Source organism: Barbatula barbatula (genome assembly GCF_947034865.1).
Source record: "Barbatula barbatula genome assembly, chromosome: 10".
Taxonomy (NCBI): Eukaryota; Metazoa; Chordata; class Actinopteri; order Cypriniformes; family Nemacheilidae; genus Barbatula; species Barbatula barbatula.
In genome coordinates this window covers 20,643,179-20,659,198 of record NC_136773.1, presented here as the reverse complement: position 1 = coordinate 20,659,198, position 16,020 = coordinate 20,643,179, and the positions used below count along the sequence as shown (strand labels likewise).

The following is a 16,020-nucleotide window of genomic DNA, read 5'->3' as shown; positions in this document are numbered from 1 at the left end:
CTAAAGTACAGTAAGCCGAAAGATAGCGTGACAGTTAGTGCCTGACGGGATGAGAGCTGTTATTATTTTTCTCTCTATCTCCAGTGTGCCTTTACGTCTGACACTCCAATGAAACACACACACACAGAGAGAGAGAGAGAGAGAGAGAGAGAGAGAGAGAGAGAGAGAGAAGGTTAAAGCAGAAAGCATGCGTCTCAGTGACAGTCTAGATGAGAGCCCATCAGATGACCCCACTTATACTGGCTGCTAACAGCCATCATCTTGCCCCGATCTACAGCTTCAATACATGACTTTAAACCCTCCAAACTGTCGGCTGGTAAACACACTTTCGCTTCAAAACTCCTTCATCAAGACGCATCTTAAAGCAAGTACCCTCAGGGCATGCGATACCGACGCGTTAACGCCTCATTCAGCAGGAATGTTAGAGAACGCAAACTGTTCTAGCCCGATGCTCGAGAACTGAAAGCAGATGGAGAGAGAAAATAAGGCGAGGAAGAGCAGAGGCGATAAAGCTGAGGTGTGCGGAAATAGAAAGGCAGCGGGCTGTTTTTCTCAGATGAATTATGGAGGGTGGATTGAAACTGTACAATCATTTTTGTTCAGTACTCAGTGGTTCTTTATGGCTCGACTGCGCTTGTACTAATTTATCAAATTGTTTTGTTTTATATTTTTATTAGTTCTGGTGATGAATTGATGTTTAATGTTCTGCCTCAAAGTCCTCATGGGAAGTTCCTACTTAAGACAGCAGCCTAGTTTTATTTAGTACTAACGTAATGAAATCATGAGCATGTGCATTTGGTCTATAATTGATGTTTTATCTGGGACTTTTTATAGTGAACTTCATTTTTCTTCGGATGGATGGGAAATACAGTTGCGCAAACCTGTCCGCCCATAAACAGCTAAATGAGTCATTTCTGGAAAGCTTGACAAAAATATGTTTAAGGAAACTTGTAGTGAACATTCACAAATGAAACTTGTGCAAAACCAAATAGCGTTTTAATAAAATGCTCAGAAATACAACCAACCGTCGACTTGAAAGCAGCATCACTGCGGTACCAGAATGTGGCCGTCACTTATTCTAATGTGCACTTTGTAGTGAACACCTCTGCCAGGGACTGTGGATGACATGCATTAGCTCTGAAAAGAGGAAAGATGCTGTTCTAAGCTCGGTCTTAACGCTATTTGGGTGGATAAATTCACAAAGATCTGCCCTTTTGAAATGCTCGGCACACTTTCCTTCCACCGCTTCTCTCTATAAAAAATGACCTTTTACTGGTCGACAACATTTTTGCAGGTATTAGATACCATCAGTCGTTAGAAGCCTGGGTAACCTGACAGTCTGCATAAGGTGACTTTCTATTCGTAATACGGACGTTAGGTTGTACAGTTCTCAAATGTTCAACAACTTTTCAATGCCCTCTCAAATGCGCAATTACAAACCTTTACACACAATAAAAAAACAAAGCCACACGGATTTCATTCTGTATCTTGCTCAAGTCAGTGTCTCAGTTTTTAAAGGATTGGGAAAAAGTCACTTGTAAAAACAAAACAAAAACATTGTGGCTAAAATGACAAAGATCTCCATCTGGTATAAAACTGCTAAACATGCTAAAAAATGAAGCTGTTTGTCATTTACACTGCAGACAGGGACGATGACAATGCCTTTGAGTTCATCACACCCTGAAAGATTCAGAAATACCAGTCACATGTCGTCCTCGCAGGGCAGGGGGGGATTTACGTATTAGTAAAGCCACGCAGTCCTCGTCTCCTTTCTGCAAACGATAGTTAGTTCAAGCATAAAATAAAGGTTCTAGAGGAGATGAAGGGAGAAAGTCAGTTAGAGGCCTCATGGGAAGGATGCCGGTCCTCTCGTTCCTCTTTGTCCCCGGGTCTCTTTGGCAGATGAATGGAGGGGGGAAAGAGCGGAGGAGAGAGTGACCGTGGCTCTGGTCTATACAGGATGGTATGGTGTGAGGAGCACGGGAATTAATGGGAAAACGGGTCGGCCAGTGGTGGAAGTAAGATACAAGAGGAGGATATGCAAGAGCTGTCCTCCAGAGCCTGTCCCATAATGCACCAGGGCTCCTCCCTCGAGCGGCGACCTCGTCAGGCGTCATATTTCTTCGCGCTTCTGTGGATCTGATGGAAGAGCGTCATGGAAAAAGCCATGCCCAGGAGCTGAAATGACAACGTTCAAATGTATGAATAAGAGATAAAAGCTATATATCCCTCAACACGGACTGGAAAATGAAAATTCTGGATAGGCACCTTATCTCATTTTGGAACACTGGGAAATTTAATGGGTTAAGAATTGGTGGGTTAACACAGGCCGGTTTTCCTCCGTTGGTACAGTGAAAACACAAAAAATACCTTTATTTTAAAGAAAGCCATACATTTCTGCAATCCTTCTTGGCATTTACAGCCCAGGAGACAGACTCCAAAATATCAATTCCGGAAGAAAAATAGTATTCACATTCATCAGCAGACAAAATTATTTTCTCAGGAAGTAGATCATAGTGTCACTGAGGTAAACAAAATGCGCTGTAAATATACCGCCTCTTTGAAGTTCATTTTTAGATCCATCCTGATGCATCAAAAGCACAACAGTGGTCCACATTCCACAGTTATTATCTTAAAGCGGCAGCCACAGCATTCATGAGCAGAAAGACGTGACGTACTCTGCGTACGTGTGAATTTAGTCTCGTGCATCTTTAAGATTTAGAGGTATCACGCATGTGTTGTCTCAGACTTTAATGTGAGGACGCCGGTGAGGTCCTCGTGATACGGCTAATACAGAGAGATTCACAATCCATTTGTTCTTGAGATGAGAACGCTATGGTTGCTAACAAAAAATAATGTGGACTTACAATGATTATTTTGGTAGGTACTATGACGGTTCGTCATGGATGAAATACCCTGAAGTACCATGTAAACACCGTGGTACATGGATATAGTTAATTTTTATTACAACATTAATATATTTGTCTCTCCCAATGTTTTGCATTGTAAATAAAGGAATAGTTCACCTTCAAAATCAAAACTCTGTCAGAAGATATTTAAAAAATATTGGTCCCCAAAACCAATGATAGTCAATGGGGACCAACGGTTTTCTGTTACCAACATTCTTCAAAATATCTTCTTTTGTGTTTTGCTTAAGAAAAAACTCGTACAGGTTTGAAACAACAAGAGGGCGTGTAAATAATGGCAGAATTGTATTTTTAAGACTGACTTAGACATTGATGGTCATGTAAAAAAAGTGAAGTTGTAAAATGAGCATAACTGTCTTCTAAAAAAAAAAGGATTATTGTCCAAAAATTTTGATTATTTTATCCAAACCTGTATGGTTTTCTTCTTTCCACAGAACACAAAAGAAGATATTATGTAGAATGTTGGTAACCGAACAACGGCGGTACCCATAGACTTGCATTGGTTTTGTGTCCATACAATATAAGTGAACAGCTACCACTATTGTTTGGTTACCAACATTCTTCAAAATATCTTCTTCTGCGGAAGCAAGAAAGTCATACTTCAAGTTTGAAATGAAAGATTGCTTTCAAATAATGTACAAATGTTAGCTCATTTTTATTCGTCTGAGCTTTGAGCATCAGTTTATTCCACCTGAGAATGTAACTTACAAGTCAAGAGACTGTTATAGGAGTTTGCACAAGCGCACATACTGTATAATTAGCTTCATCCAAGCTTCTATAAAGTTCTTCGGTCTGAGGTTTATTCAAAGCGCCTCAGCAGGCACGTCTTCTAATATCCAACTGTAAATGTTAGACCTGACAGAATTAACAATTGAAAATGTTTTTATAAAGCTGTAATGAACTGGTGGCAGACATGATGCTAGACAGTTTCACTTCTTCATATTCAAGACTCGGCAAGTTCTAGTGAGCAGTTCATACTCCCCCTATCTCTTTCTCTCTCGCAATTTCTGTCACGTACTCCATATGCTGTACATTCAGTATTCAGCAATAGTCAGTTTGACACACAGGGTGACGGGAAAACACATGTGTGTGCACATCTCACCTGAACTACCAAGATACACATGCCGATTGTTCCGAGTAGATGCTTGTTATCGTCAAGCCACTCTTCCACCTTCTCGTAACAGCCCTGTAAGAGATGAAAACAGAAGATGTCATCTGTCTTGTGGGTAAAAACACAAATCCGAACTGATGTGCATTTATTTTGTAATTTGATCATTGTTAATTCACACTCGGGTAAATGAGCTAAACAGCGGTGAAATGCGTCTGCGAGCGCATGTACGAGTGACTGCTGCACAGATCGCATTTTCAACACATGCTGAAAAAGTGCACTCAATGACATGTGGCACACGTGTGACTGTGTGGAGAAGGGAAAAAGCTGGCAGTGTTGCAGGTGTGTGCTTTTCAGATTGTGGTATGGAAGAAGAAATCCATTTCTAGTCGCGACTGCAACAACATACGATACCTTTGAAACCGGCATGCTTCCGGCACGGCAACCTCTTTATTTTAACAACGCAGATATGCATACAAACAGCCTCATGTCACAATTTGTGACTAATTCCTGTGTTTGCATGAATTTAAAGCAGTTCAAGACACTTTTTGTTGGCTAACCGTTTAACGTCCAGGGAAGAAGATAAGTGTAACGTTTAAATAGTTTATGGTTTCAGAATAAGTTGAATCCAAATGTGTTCTGCTGTGTTTCCTTTCCCTAAAAGACAATACAAACAATCTACAAAGTGCTTGTTTATGTAGCGGTAACCTTCCTTTTTCCCCAAGGACATATCTGTCCAAAAGTTTTTAAAAACCAAAAAAAGAGAACCTCAATTAAAAAGTTTGGTGACATTAAATATTGACCAAATTATTTGTATATTGAATGAAGATATCTTCGCTGTATTTTGAAACCTCGGATGTCCACTGTACTTTTTAAATCATTAAAAACTGTGTCGTCAAAGTTGACAAGCGCTTCTCAATACTTTTAATTTGTTAGATATCTGCCAAACCAATAATACTGATTTAATGCAAACAATTTGAATCACAAAATATGGAGTTTCAAGGTTTCAGGAAGACAGCAGCTATATGATTTATCTAAAAACAAATGCAAATGTGTTTTATCTACATGCTGTCTAATAAACAACCAGTCCATATTGACAACACTATTTCATTCATTCATTCATTCATTTTCTACCGCTTATCTGGGGCCGCGTCGCGGGGGCAGCAGTCTAAGCAGAGATGCCCAGACATCCCTCACCCTAGACACTTCCTCCAGCTCTTCCGGGGGGACACCGAGGCGTTCCCAGGCCAGCCGGGAGACATAGTCCCACCAGCGTGTCCTAGGTCTTCCCCGGGGTCTCCTCCCGGTCGGACGGGCCCGGAGCATCTTCCGGGGAAGGCGTCCAGTAGGCATCCGTAACAGATGCCCAAGCCACCTCAGCTGACCCCTCTCGATGTGGAGGAGCAGCGGCTCTACTCCGAGCTCCTCCCGGGTGACCGAGCTTCTCACCCTATCTCTAAGGGATCGCCCAGCCACCCTGCGGAGGAAGCTCATTTCAGCCGCCTGTATCCGGGATCTTGTCCTTTCGGTCATGACCCAAAGCTCATGACCATATGTGAGAGTAGGAACGTAGATTGACCGGTAAATTGAGAGCTTCGCCTTGCGGCTCAGCTCTTTCTTCACCACGACGGACCGGTACATCGACCGCATTACTGCAGAAGCTGCACCGATCCGTCTGTCAATCTCCCGTTCCATCCTTCCCTCACTCGTGAACAAGACCCCTTGTCGGAGTCTTGTTCATAACACTATTTCATTTTTATAAAATTAAATTTGGAGAGCACAAAACTGTTTTTATTTAGATGTAGATGTTTGGTTTAGTAAGTTAGGTTGAGCAGTTAAGATTGAATAGTGTAAAAAAACACTGATATTGCGCAATTTGAATTCTCTCCCCATTTTTACAAATGTGTGGTTAAAAGATCCAGTTGTTTCACTGAAGTGAAAAATACTCCAAGTTGGATTTTGAATAAAATATTGCAATATCACATTAAGATGAGATGTTCATAAGTCAAATGTAACTAAATTCACGAAGGGAGAACAATGAAAGTCCCAGAGTTTTACAGAAACGTACAACACTTTACAGACGCTCTTTAAGTACTGTCCTAAAACGAAAGCTTTTACTGTATTCCATCTATTATTTATCATGTCTGTTCAAGGACAGAAGACAAAAAATCCACTCAATTAGTGTCTTCAGTCTTTCCTTTGATCCCGTCTCCATTCAGAAAAGCTCTTTAATGAATGTAGGAGCAACATTTGAGAAACGGGAATTACGGAGTTGAAAAAGTTTGCATTTGAAGCGCAATATAGTTCGCTGCACATGGAGGGAAATTGAAGACTAAAGAATGACAGCAACCTTGGCCCTGCTGTAAGTGCTCGAGTCGCTCACCCGTGTCCAAAACATGGTTGTGGAATTGCGGCCACACTCCTGATAATGTTCCTGACAGCAACGGTCTGGCACCACCTTTTCTTTCAGAGCCTCGTGCCAGTCTGTGTATCCAGTTACTCCACAACACTTCCACTGGAAGAAAGGAAGAAAGAAAAAACAACAGTTCAAGAACTGTCACGATGCTTAGTGTATTTTTCTGTTTGTATTGTTTTCATAAGCACCTCTGCTTGGATGATGTTCCAGGCGTTTCTCAGCCCAATGTTGTTGTCTGTGTTGTAGAGAGCAAGACCATCCTTTAGATCCTGCTTGGCATTCTCACTGACCTGGGAATGGTAGAAGGAAAAGTTGGGAATCAGTCACAGGTAAACAAATAACACATTTCAGAGATATAAACCAATAATTCAGCCTGGCCCATAAATCACACAAGATTTTGACAGAATCATCATCATCGGTCAATAAACACATCTCCACAGCTGATAACCAGAAACACAGACCCTGTAAGTGCAAAAATATAACAAGAGCCTTGTCAACGAAACAACGTTTAGAAATTCTGTGAAAAATATTGTTTAAAAAGAATTTCACATTGCAAAGTGAGGGGCCCTTCACATTTCACGTTATTTTAAATGTAGACACGCGGCAGGCGCGCACAAACAGGGAGCTATGCATGTGTGCCAGTACTATTCAGTTAAATGTTCTTTAAAGAGCCATCTCGCCTTCCTTTTTAATCGGAAGAATGCTTTTCCCCCACAAAGAATCTTTTGTGAGACAGAAATGTTCTTCCGATGATAAAGGTTCTTTAATTGGACCATTTAGACAAAAAGGTTGTTCGATGGCATCATGAAGCACCTTTATTATTAAGAGTGTATAATGCATCATATACATATTACTATTGTTATGATCATCTACTAATATCAATAAACTAGTTTGTAAGGGATGATGACTGGAGGTGAGTAAAGGCCCATTCACACCAAGGATGATAACAATAACAACACAGATGAACTATATCTCATCCCAGAGTGATTTTATTGCAGCTGATGATCAATAAAATAATGACACATGTAATGGGAAGTTTTAATCCGTTGATGTGGATGCTAATATAGTTACCATTTTACCCCAAAATGAGTTTTATTTGATCACATGTCATTCTAAACCCGTTTGACATTATTTTACATGAAGAACACAAAAGAAGACATTTTAAGGTACGCTGGTAACCAAACAACACTAGCCCCTATTGACTTCCATTGTATGGACGCAAAACCCCACAGAAATTTCTCAAAATATCTTCTTTTGTGTTCACAAAAAAGAGAGACATATACAGGTTTTGATCAAGTTGAGGGTGAATAAATAACGACGACATTTTTTATGTTTTGTAGAACAAAGTCTAGGTAAATACCAAGAGATAGGTATCGTTTGCCCACCCCCTCAATGTGAAGAAATGATGGCTTCTTTTATCAAATCAATACCAGCCATAAGGCGCTTGACTACCACGTCAAATAAAAGTAAACAACCATCATCAATTGACTGCCATAGATGCTTTAAGCGTTAAGAAGCAGCTGTCAATGATGGTGGAGAAACATCCTCAGATATGTCACTCACCAATCTCTATCATTTCCCTCTCGGCTGGGCTAGATGAATATTTCACTGGATGTTTAATGAGATATACAATCATACATTAGCCATTCGGTGCTCACTCTGGCCCAGAGGTGCGGAAGTCTGTGTGTTTTATTACAGACGGAGAAATCTGATATATACAAACATTAACATCACAGCTCAGAAGAACAAGAAAACAGTGTACCCTGTATCTCAGACATATTTCAATAAAAGGTCTCTCATAGATAAGTAAGACGTATTGCGATACTATCTGTGCTTGCAGCTTTAACAGTAGGATGCATTGTCTTTTGCTGTTGTATTTATCCGATTATTAAATCACTTGCTGGTCTTCGGAGCGGTTGCTTTCTTCAGAAAGCCAAAAGAGACCATCCTCAATGTCTCCGAGATATCTCGGGTCTCTCAGCCAGCATTTTATCAAATGTAATTTTATTGCTGTGGGTGAAAGTCGTATATGGGTAGTTGACAAATATACCGTACATGTCCTATGGTGTGACAAAGCAAAAAATTTTTATTTAAAATATATTATTTTAGATTATTATTATTTACACGTATACACACTTAACAGACAAAAGTTAAAATGATTTGGGGATGCGAGCATTGGTATAAAAAATAATATTCATGGTGCGAAAATCATTCATTAAAAATCTAATTGAGATAATCGTCGATTATATCTGAAAATATGACGTTTTACAGCTTTAAAAGCTCAGCTCCTTCTTCCAAAGTATTTTCAAAGATATCTTGATGAAATAAATTTAGCCAATGATGCATGAATCCATCAATAACATCAAGTCAAGACACCATAATAAAAGGATGTGGGAAAGAATGCATCTTTCTCATTGGCGTGTTCTCTCATTACAGGCCGCCCGTGTTCTGTATGAGTAACCGTACTTTTGAATGAAGTGAATAAATAGAAAGGTGAACAAGCATCATCCATCTTTCCTCTCCTGAAACATCTTGAGAACGTCTGCACGGCGTGTCCTATTATACGCCAATACATGAAAACACTCTCGTCTCCATCAGGGTACAGCGTGACATCGCTTCATTCAGTTCCTGTGTGGAACACATGATGGTTGGTACCGATTGGTAATGACTTTTCATTCACGACTAAAGAAAAGCGCCCAATTACCTGATACCTCCGTATCCCACACGGTACTTGATACTTCCGTATCCCACACAGTCCAATTACAATCAGCCTCAGACTAATCATGTTGTCCCTTAAAAAAATATCACGCTTTTCTGTTCACCTTGTTCAGGAGTAAACAGCACATTTAATGGAGGGATGTTACAAGTTTCGATAAGTCTTAATACGGTGAGCTTGTTAAAGGAGTAGTTCACCTACAAAATGAAAACCCTGTCATCATTAACTCGCCCTCTTGCCATTTCAAACCTGTGTGACTTTCTTTCGTCGACAAAATGTTGCTAACAGCCCCACATTCACTTGCATTGGTTACAATAGAAGGGGATGAGGGACTGCTGTTTCTGTTTATTATATTTCTTTTAAAGCAATTATACCTTTTTCAATAATGTCTACTAGAGTAAGTAACATAAAATGGTTGCAAATCCTACACATCCCAAAAAATCATTCACACTGGGAGTAGGTTTATTTGACTTTGAAGCTACCACCTAGCAAACATTCAGAGCACTCTTGCAATCCCCTGCAATATGCTAGCAACCATCCAGGACATCCTAGCAACTGAACAAACATAAAAAGACTTCAAGGTCTTTCAGTTGCCACCCTGCAACTCCCTGCTGAATAAAACCCAATATAAACCATTACAGGATTTTGGATGTATTTAATGGTTATAATGTTAATTGAAACTAATGGTCCCTGTGGGTGTCTACTGGTAATGTGTTTGGTTCTGTTGGTGGCATCTCATCTGGCAAATAGCAACCGATAGAACACCATTTCATCTTACTGGAATAAAGCCCAAACACACCGCAAAATGGTTTTAATGGAAATGATTGGTTCAAATAATGGTACTTTTAATGGAAACCAATGGAATGTATAGTGTTTTTACAGCATCAGGGCCACGTGATGAGCTAATGAGACATGCTGTTACTGTATAAGCATCATGCTACGCGGATAATAAGTGCGTTCCTCTCCCAGACGTTCACAGAGTTCATTGGCAATGTGCTGGTGTGAATGTCAGGACATCATGCTGAGACTGTCGATCTACATCTAAGTAGTATCTGTAATTACAGGGAGGGGCAGGAACTAGTTGGATGAATGAACCACTCCACGACAAGAATAAAAGATTCTTTATTAATGATCAGACTGGGGCCAAATAACCTGAAATCTGAACAGCGCACGTGACTGCTAATCGGTTCTTTATTACCATGAATCATTTCTAGAATATTGTACACATATGCACCAATTGGGGAAAAAACGAAAAGAAAGCAGGAAAATGGTGATGCTTCGGTGCACCCTCGCAGACCAACATTTGAAATGCAGACCCCAGCTCTCCGAAAGCACATGTTCCACGTGGCCTGCGGTTGTTTGAAGCTAATGTATAGCTCATTAGGAGTTTGTATACCTGGCCTCTGGTTTCGTCTAAATAATCTCTGTCCCGTTGGATACAGAGTGAGATTGCGCGGTCCAAAGCAATCTCAACTAGCGTAAGCATATGGTTTGTGTGAAATGACCTAGCGACTCTTTGTGTTTGTTTTCTAGTCATTTCTCTTGTCGGCGTCAGATGTTCTCCTGCCGCTTGTAAATGTAAAGACATTAGTGCTTGTTTGGGAATGTGGTGGGTTTGATATGAGGGTCTGCTACAGTTCAGGGTAGCTGTGAGACCTAATAGGTGACATCATTATACCCATAATTCTCGGGGAGAGGTGGCAGAAGGATGTCAATAAAGAGAAAAAAGTATGCTTTACTTTTAGTCTTGTGTGTATGTGTGTGTTTGAGTCTCCAGAGTGTGGACAGGTTTGTCATACCGTTGCCCTGGGGGCTTTAGTTTGAGGAGTTGTGTCAGCGCAATGTGTGTGTGTTGAAGTATGGTGTTTACCGAACTAGAGAAAAAGAGAGGAAGATAAGGTCAAACCAGAAATTCTTCACTGTCTGTCAAGTCTCTCTGTGTTGACAACAAACTCCACAAGTTTCGGGCAAATTATAGACGGCAAACACAAAGTGACATCTTGTATGAGAATGTGAAAAACTTGCGTGGAGGAAATTCGCAGGAAGATGGAAGATTCTCTCATGCAAATCATTTCTATTATCGAACAGAACTTTGTATCAGCTTATATAATGTACAAGCTTTCTGACGCAAGCTTCTGTCACAGAATGGTAATTACCAGTCCAGATGATGGTCCAGACGCTCAGATCAGTACAGGAAAGCCTGACCGTGCTGTGATCTGGCACCATACACACGGCATGAGTCCTGCTGTCATGCCGTCAGGTGCTTTGAAAGTTGGCCCAGATGCCCGAGAAGCCCTGGCTGACTGCCTCACCTGATCAGTTGCCCTGCAACACACACCCGCTACCTTAAGCCCACCGGGCGACAAATAGCCCTTAATGCTTTCATTTGCGAAGCGCGACGTAAATAATTTTACGCTGGCAGATGCATTGTTTATCTGTTTAATGCAGCTAAATTTATTTAGCCTCTTGGCCAAAAGCGATCAACAAATAAGCAAACAGCCCACACAAAAGCGCAAGCTTTACTTTTCCCGAATTGCCTCGTAAATCGGAAATAACAAGAACCCTGTGGGGACTGTTGTGTTGTGCCACTATTAAATTGTGATGTGCTTGGGGACCTTTTAAAACACAACTAAGAGGGGTTGTTTGACACAACAAGGGGACATCTAGGATGCTCCAAAACCATTTTCTGCACATGTAGGGCGCTACTCAAATTGAATAATATCTCTAATTGTAACGCTTTTACTCATGTAATGGCACAACATAAAAAAAAGTGAGTCATCTTGGCATTGAACCATAGCTACGGTCCAACAGGCCAAAGTGCAGTATGATGGTAATGGTTTCATTAAAAAAAAAATACAAATAATGCTACCGTGGTTTCCCCTTTTTAAAGCAGCTAATATAGCTTTATTTGGCGAGCGTCCTGAAGCACACGCTTTGGAATGAGGTCATGGGTGTAAAGACGGATGCTCTAATCTAGAGCCCGGCCCCTGCCATCTGCCGCAGTCACTGCGGGTCCTGCATGTGCAAAGCACCGTGTTTTAATCCACAGCCAGCCACACCTCCATTTCTTGTGGAGAACCTTGCTGGATAAAAAATCCAGACTGACCACAAATTAATACAAACAATGCCATTGAAGCTTTACAGTTGTATACAAAAAAAGACCATTGTTTTCTAAAACAGAGGTCCTGGAAGATAAAGCATAGTTATGACTTTATAGCAAAACTATAATGTTGTTGGTGCATATCTCAACACTGTCCTTCCAAAACCTTGGGAAAAAGACTATACTTTTTTAATACTTTCTTTAGATATAAGATAGTTTAGATATTTGCAAAACCCATTTGACACCATAAATGGTGACTTATAATAATGATTTATGTCAAAAGATTTTAAACGAAATATGGAGATGTGAGGTTCGAGAAGGACAGTAACAATCTAAAAAAATTATATATTTATATATATTTATAAAATATATACAAATATTATTTATTTAAATGTTCATGTATCAATTTATTATGTAAAAAATAAATTATAATTTTATATATTATAATTGTTAGTGGTTAAATTTCAGTCTGAAATAAAGATAAGTACGTGAAGTTTCAAACAGAGATGGCGATACAGATGTACATTTTGGACAGCTTTTTAAATACTGTTAGCATGATTTTGGCTACCCTGTTTTTTTATACAATGCCAGCGTGCCTTTTTTTCTGAGATGTGATAATGAATGCTTTCTGATTTGTAGATCAAATACTCGAGTCAATTAAAGATTCCTCTGATCGCTCGCGTCGTTCTGCGCGGCTGAAGCGACGGCGGCACCCCTGCTGCCCGCGGAGAAATGAAAGAGACATGCTGAAATCTGTGCTCTTGATAGAAATCTCATCCTCCATCTCTCCTGTCTGAAGCATCTCCCTCATCCCGCTGTGCTAAAGGTCAGAGAGATATCTTATATCGTCCGGGCAAACTACACCAATACGTGGCTGGGGTCTGCGAGGGATCCTTAAAGATTAATGAAAGTTGGGTAGACTTCTTTTAGTCTGGCTTACTTTATACGAAGACGCAAACTTGAGTTTACTTGAGGAATATGTAGACACTAGATTTAAGTTTGTAAGAAAGTTCTGTTCATTTTGTCACAGCGTCGGTTAAGTGTGAGTTACATGCGGAGATAAGACAGCCAGGCGGTTTGCCTACCATGGAGATAGCCAGGTTCTTATCTCTAAATGGATTGCGTGTAAGTGAATTACTTTTCTCAGAGAACGTGGCGCAAGAAGTGAACGATGAGCCACCTAGAAATCCGTTATGGAGGTTTAACACCTCCTGCCGTACGTGCTTTTGGAAAGCGCCTTTTAGACACAAGCGTGCCCTTGAAAAGGAACCCATGCGGTGCATCTGTTTAGTGACACTTGTGACTTCATCAAAGAGGAAATAAGACCTCTGAATGTTCCGGGTGGGTTGTAATCTATCAGGATCTGCATGGTGTCAAAAGGTCAGATTGAGCCGTTTTAAACATTCTATCATTTCAGTATCATTTCCCGTTCTGTGCATGTGCACCGGCCTGAAGGCCGTGAGAAAGAGCGAGCGGAGGTCTTACCACTGAGGCAGGTGGGGGGATTGACCGAGAAAAGTTAAGTGTCAATTACTTGGTGACAACTGGCTGGATCAATTCTGGTTGTGTGGGGAGACCTTTGACTTTCCTGAGCTCGCCGGGTGATGAAAACTCTTAACCTCCACAGCCAAATACAAAAGCGAAGACTGTTCCCTAAAGAGGCTTCTGACTCTTTTGAGCAACTGGATCAAACTGACAGCAAACGGCGGAAATTTGCATTAAACTATAGAATACAAATAAAATAATAAACTGTTTAGACAATACTCCAACACATTTTTAAGATAAGATTTTGAAAATTTTCTGTAGAAAATGCTTTGCCAATAAAGAAAAGGTGATGACAATGAGGAGCTTCTCTCTAAGGATTAACACCAAGGGGTGTAAACCAAAGTTGTCTAGAGATTAGAAAGTCATTTTTTTTAAATGCAAATCCAATTCTTTTGTGAAGTATACAATTTAAGAATGGACTTACCTTATCAGAGTAGACGAAGAAAAGAATGAGTAAAATCAGCTCGGCCAGCAGAATGATCAGCAACACAATGAAGAACTGCAAGAAAAAAGGCACAAAACTAAATTAAGTGATGCGATCGATCGAGAGAGAGAGCGAGAGAGAGAGAGAGAGAGAGAGAGAGAGAGAGAGAGAGAGAACAGAAGAAAAGAGGAAGGAGGGAGGGATGGATACAGGACAGGCAGACAGGGAAAGAGAAAACATAGTATATAGAAAAGAAAGACAGAGAGGAGAGAGAGATAGAAGAAGAGGGGATGGAAAGCCCTATTTGAATAAATCATCCCTGCTTTCTATACTCATCCGCTTCATCTCATTCCATTTCACTTCTTCGGCTAAATATTTACACTGCTTCCACCCAGCATGCGCCTGTCAGCCAGTCAACATTATTCAGCCAAGCGCTGAAAACACTTTCCAGTCATCGTTAGATGACCATTCCTGTCAAAGTCCATCTGAGCTGCAGATTCAGGCCATCTGAGAGCAATCCAGACACTTTGTTTATTGAACTTCAGTCGACAGCTTTACAAAATTCTGTAAGTTTATCAAGTTCCCTTCCATCATTGGAGGAGAGCGAGAGAGCACTACTGCTGAGTGATGGTGTGTATACGCCAGCTTGTGTCACTTCCTATACAGGCTGGTTTGGCCATATGTAGTACATAAATAGGGCAGAGTTGAAGAAACTGATTTGAGGAACTTTTCGTTTACTTCCTTGAAGACCATAAGATCTTGGAAGACGGAGCCCAACTTCTTAGATCTCAAACCCCACGACATTAAAACCCTTCTCTGATGTCTTACTCTCCATCAGAGCCAGCGACAGCGGCTATACACAGCAAAGCTAGTTCTAAAGGTCAGGCGATTTCAATCTACACCAATCCCACATAACAGGCAACCCCAGGAATCAGAGATTGGCATTAAAAAGAAATGATTTCAGGCGTGATGATGAATCTGGGTTTGAATGGGTTATGAGATTCTCTAAACGCCTCTTATTTCACTCAGACTTAAAGAAATGCGTCCCCTTTTGCCAATTATATCACGAACAAAGGAGCTCTTTTATTATTTGCTAATGCATGTTAGTATGCACGAAGCAGATCTATAGGCAAACAGCGATGCATTCAATAATAATGTTTATTTTCTGCAACAAAACAACATTACGTTTAATGGACGCATTACTCACTCCTGTAAATGACAGAAAAGCAACAGCCGTGTTCAATTAAGCCACGTCTAACACCATAAGCCAAATTATTGCCGGGGATGGACAGAGAAAGAGAGCGAAGAGAAGAAAAAAGGACAAAGGAAGAATAAAGTTTGAAACTAAAACCCTGGAGTGCAATAAAGAAACTCATTTTGCCGTGCGGCTAATTAGCAACAGTTGTATTGAAGTCTGTATGTATAATGCATTATAAAGTAGAGAAAGTGCATGATCACCCCGGCAGGGTTTATGTCGGGATAATGACCGACTGGATGCACATTATCCTACATATTACACGGCTTACCAAATAAACAAAGACACGTGAAATATTGAGTTTAATATGGGAAAAGTGATGCAGAAAACGTTGGAATTGGACGCTCGGGACATCAGTGATATGATAGAATAGCAGCTATGATATAATTTCATACCCCAATGAAGAATGCAATGAGTGACCAATTAGAAATAAACTCTAAAATCTTTTTTTTAGATGGCTGTGGCTGGGTATATCCATCTCTTATTTATAATAATAAGTGCATTATATTATATATTATATATTTATAAC

General features: G+C 40.4%; 1 protein-coding gene across 6 annotated transcripts in view; it reads right to left on the bottom strand.

Moving 5' to 3' along the window:
- Nucleotides 1-675: 675 nt before the first annotated feature.
- tspan9a (tetraspanin 9a) overlaps nucleotides 676-16,020 on the bottom strand; it is a gene marked incomplete at its 5' end in the record, with an annotated part of 149,350 nt that continues 134,005 nt past the window's right edge. For all 6 annotated transcript variants that reach the window (XM_079466026.1, XM_079466027.1, XM_079466029.1 and 3 more), the window contains 5 exons: nucleotides 676-2,178; nucleotides 4,030-4,113; nucleotides 6,419-6,550; nucleotides 6,640-6,741; nucleotides 14,237-14,311. In XM_079466026.1, the coding sequence (XP_079322152.1) occupies nucleotides 2,107-2,178; nucleotides 4,030-4,113; nucleotides 6,419-6,550; nucleotides 6,640-6,741; nucleotides 14,237-14,311 (465 nt within the window). In that variant the 3' untranslated portion in view covers nucleotides 676-2,106. The remainder of the gene's footprint in view (nucleotides 2,179-4,029; nucleotides 4,114-6,418; nucleotides 6,551-6,639; nucleotides 6,742-14,236; nucleotides 14,312-16,020) is intronic.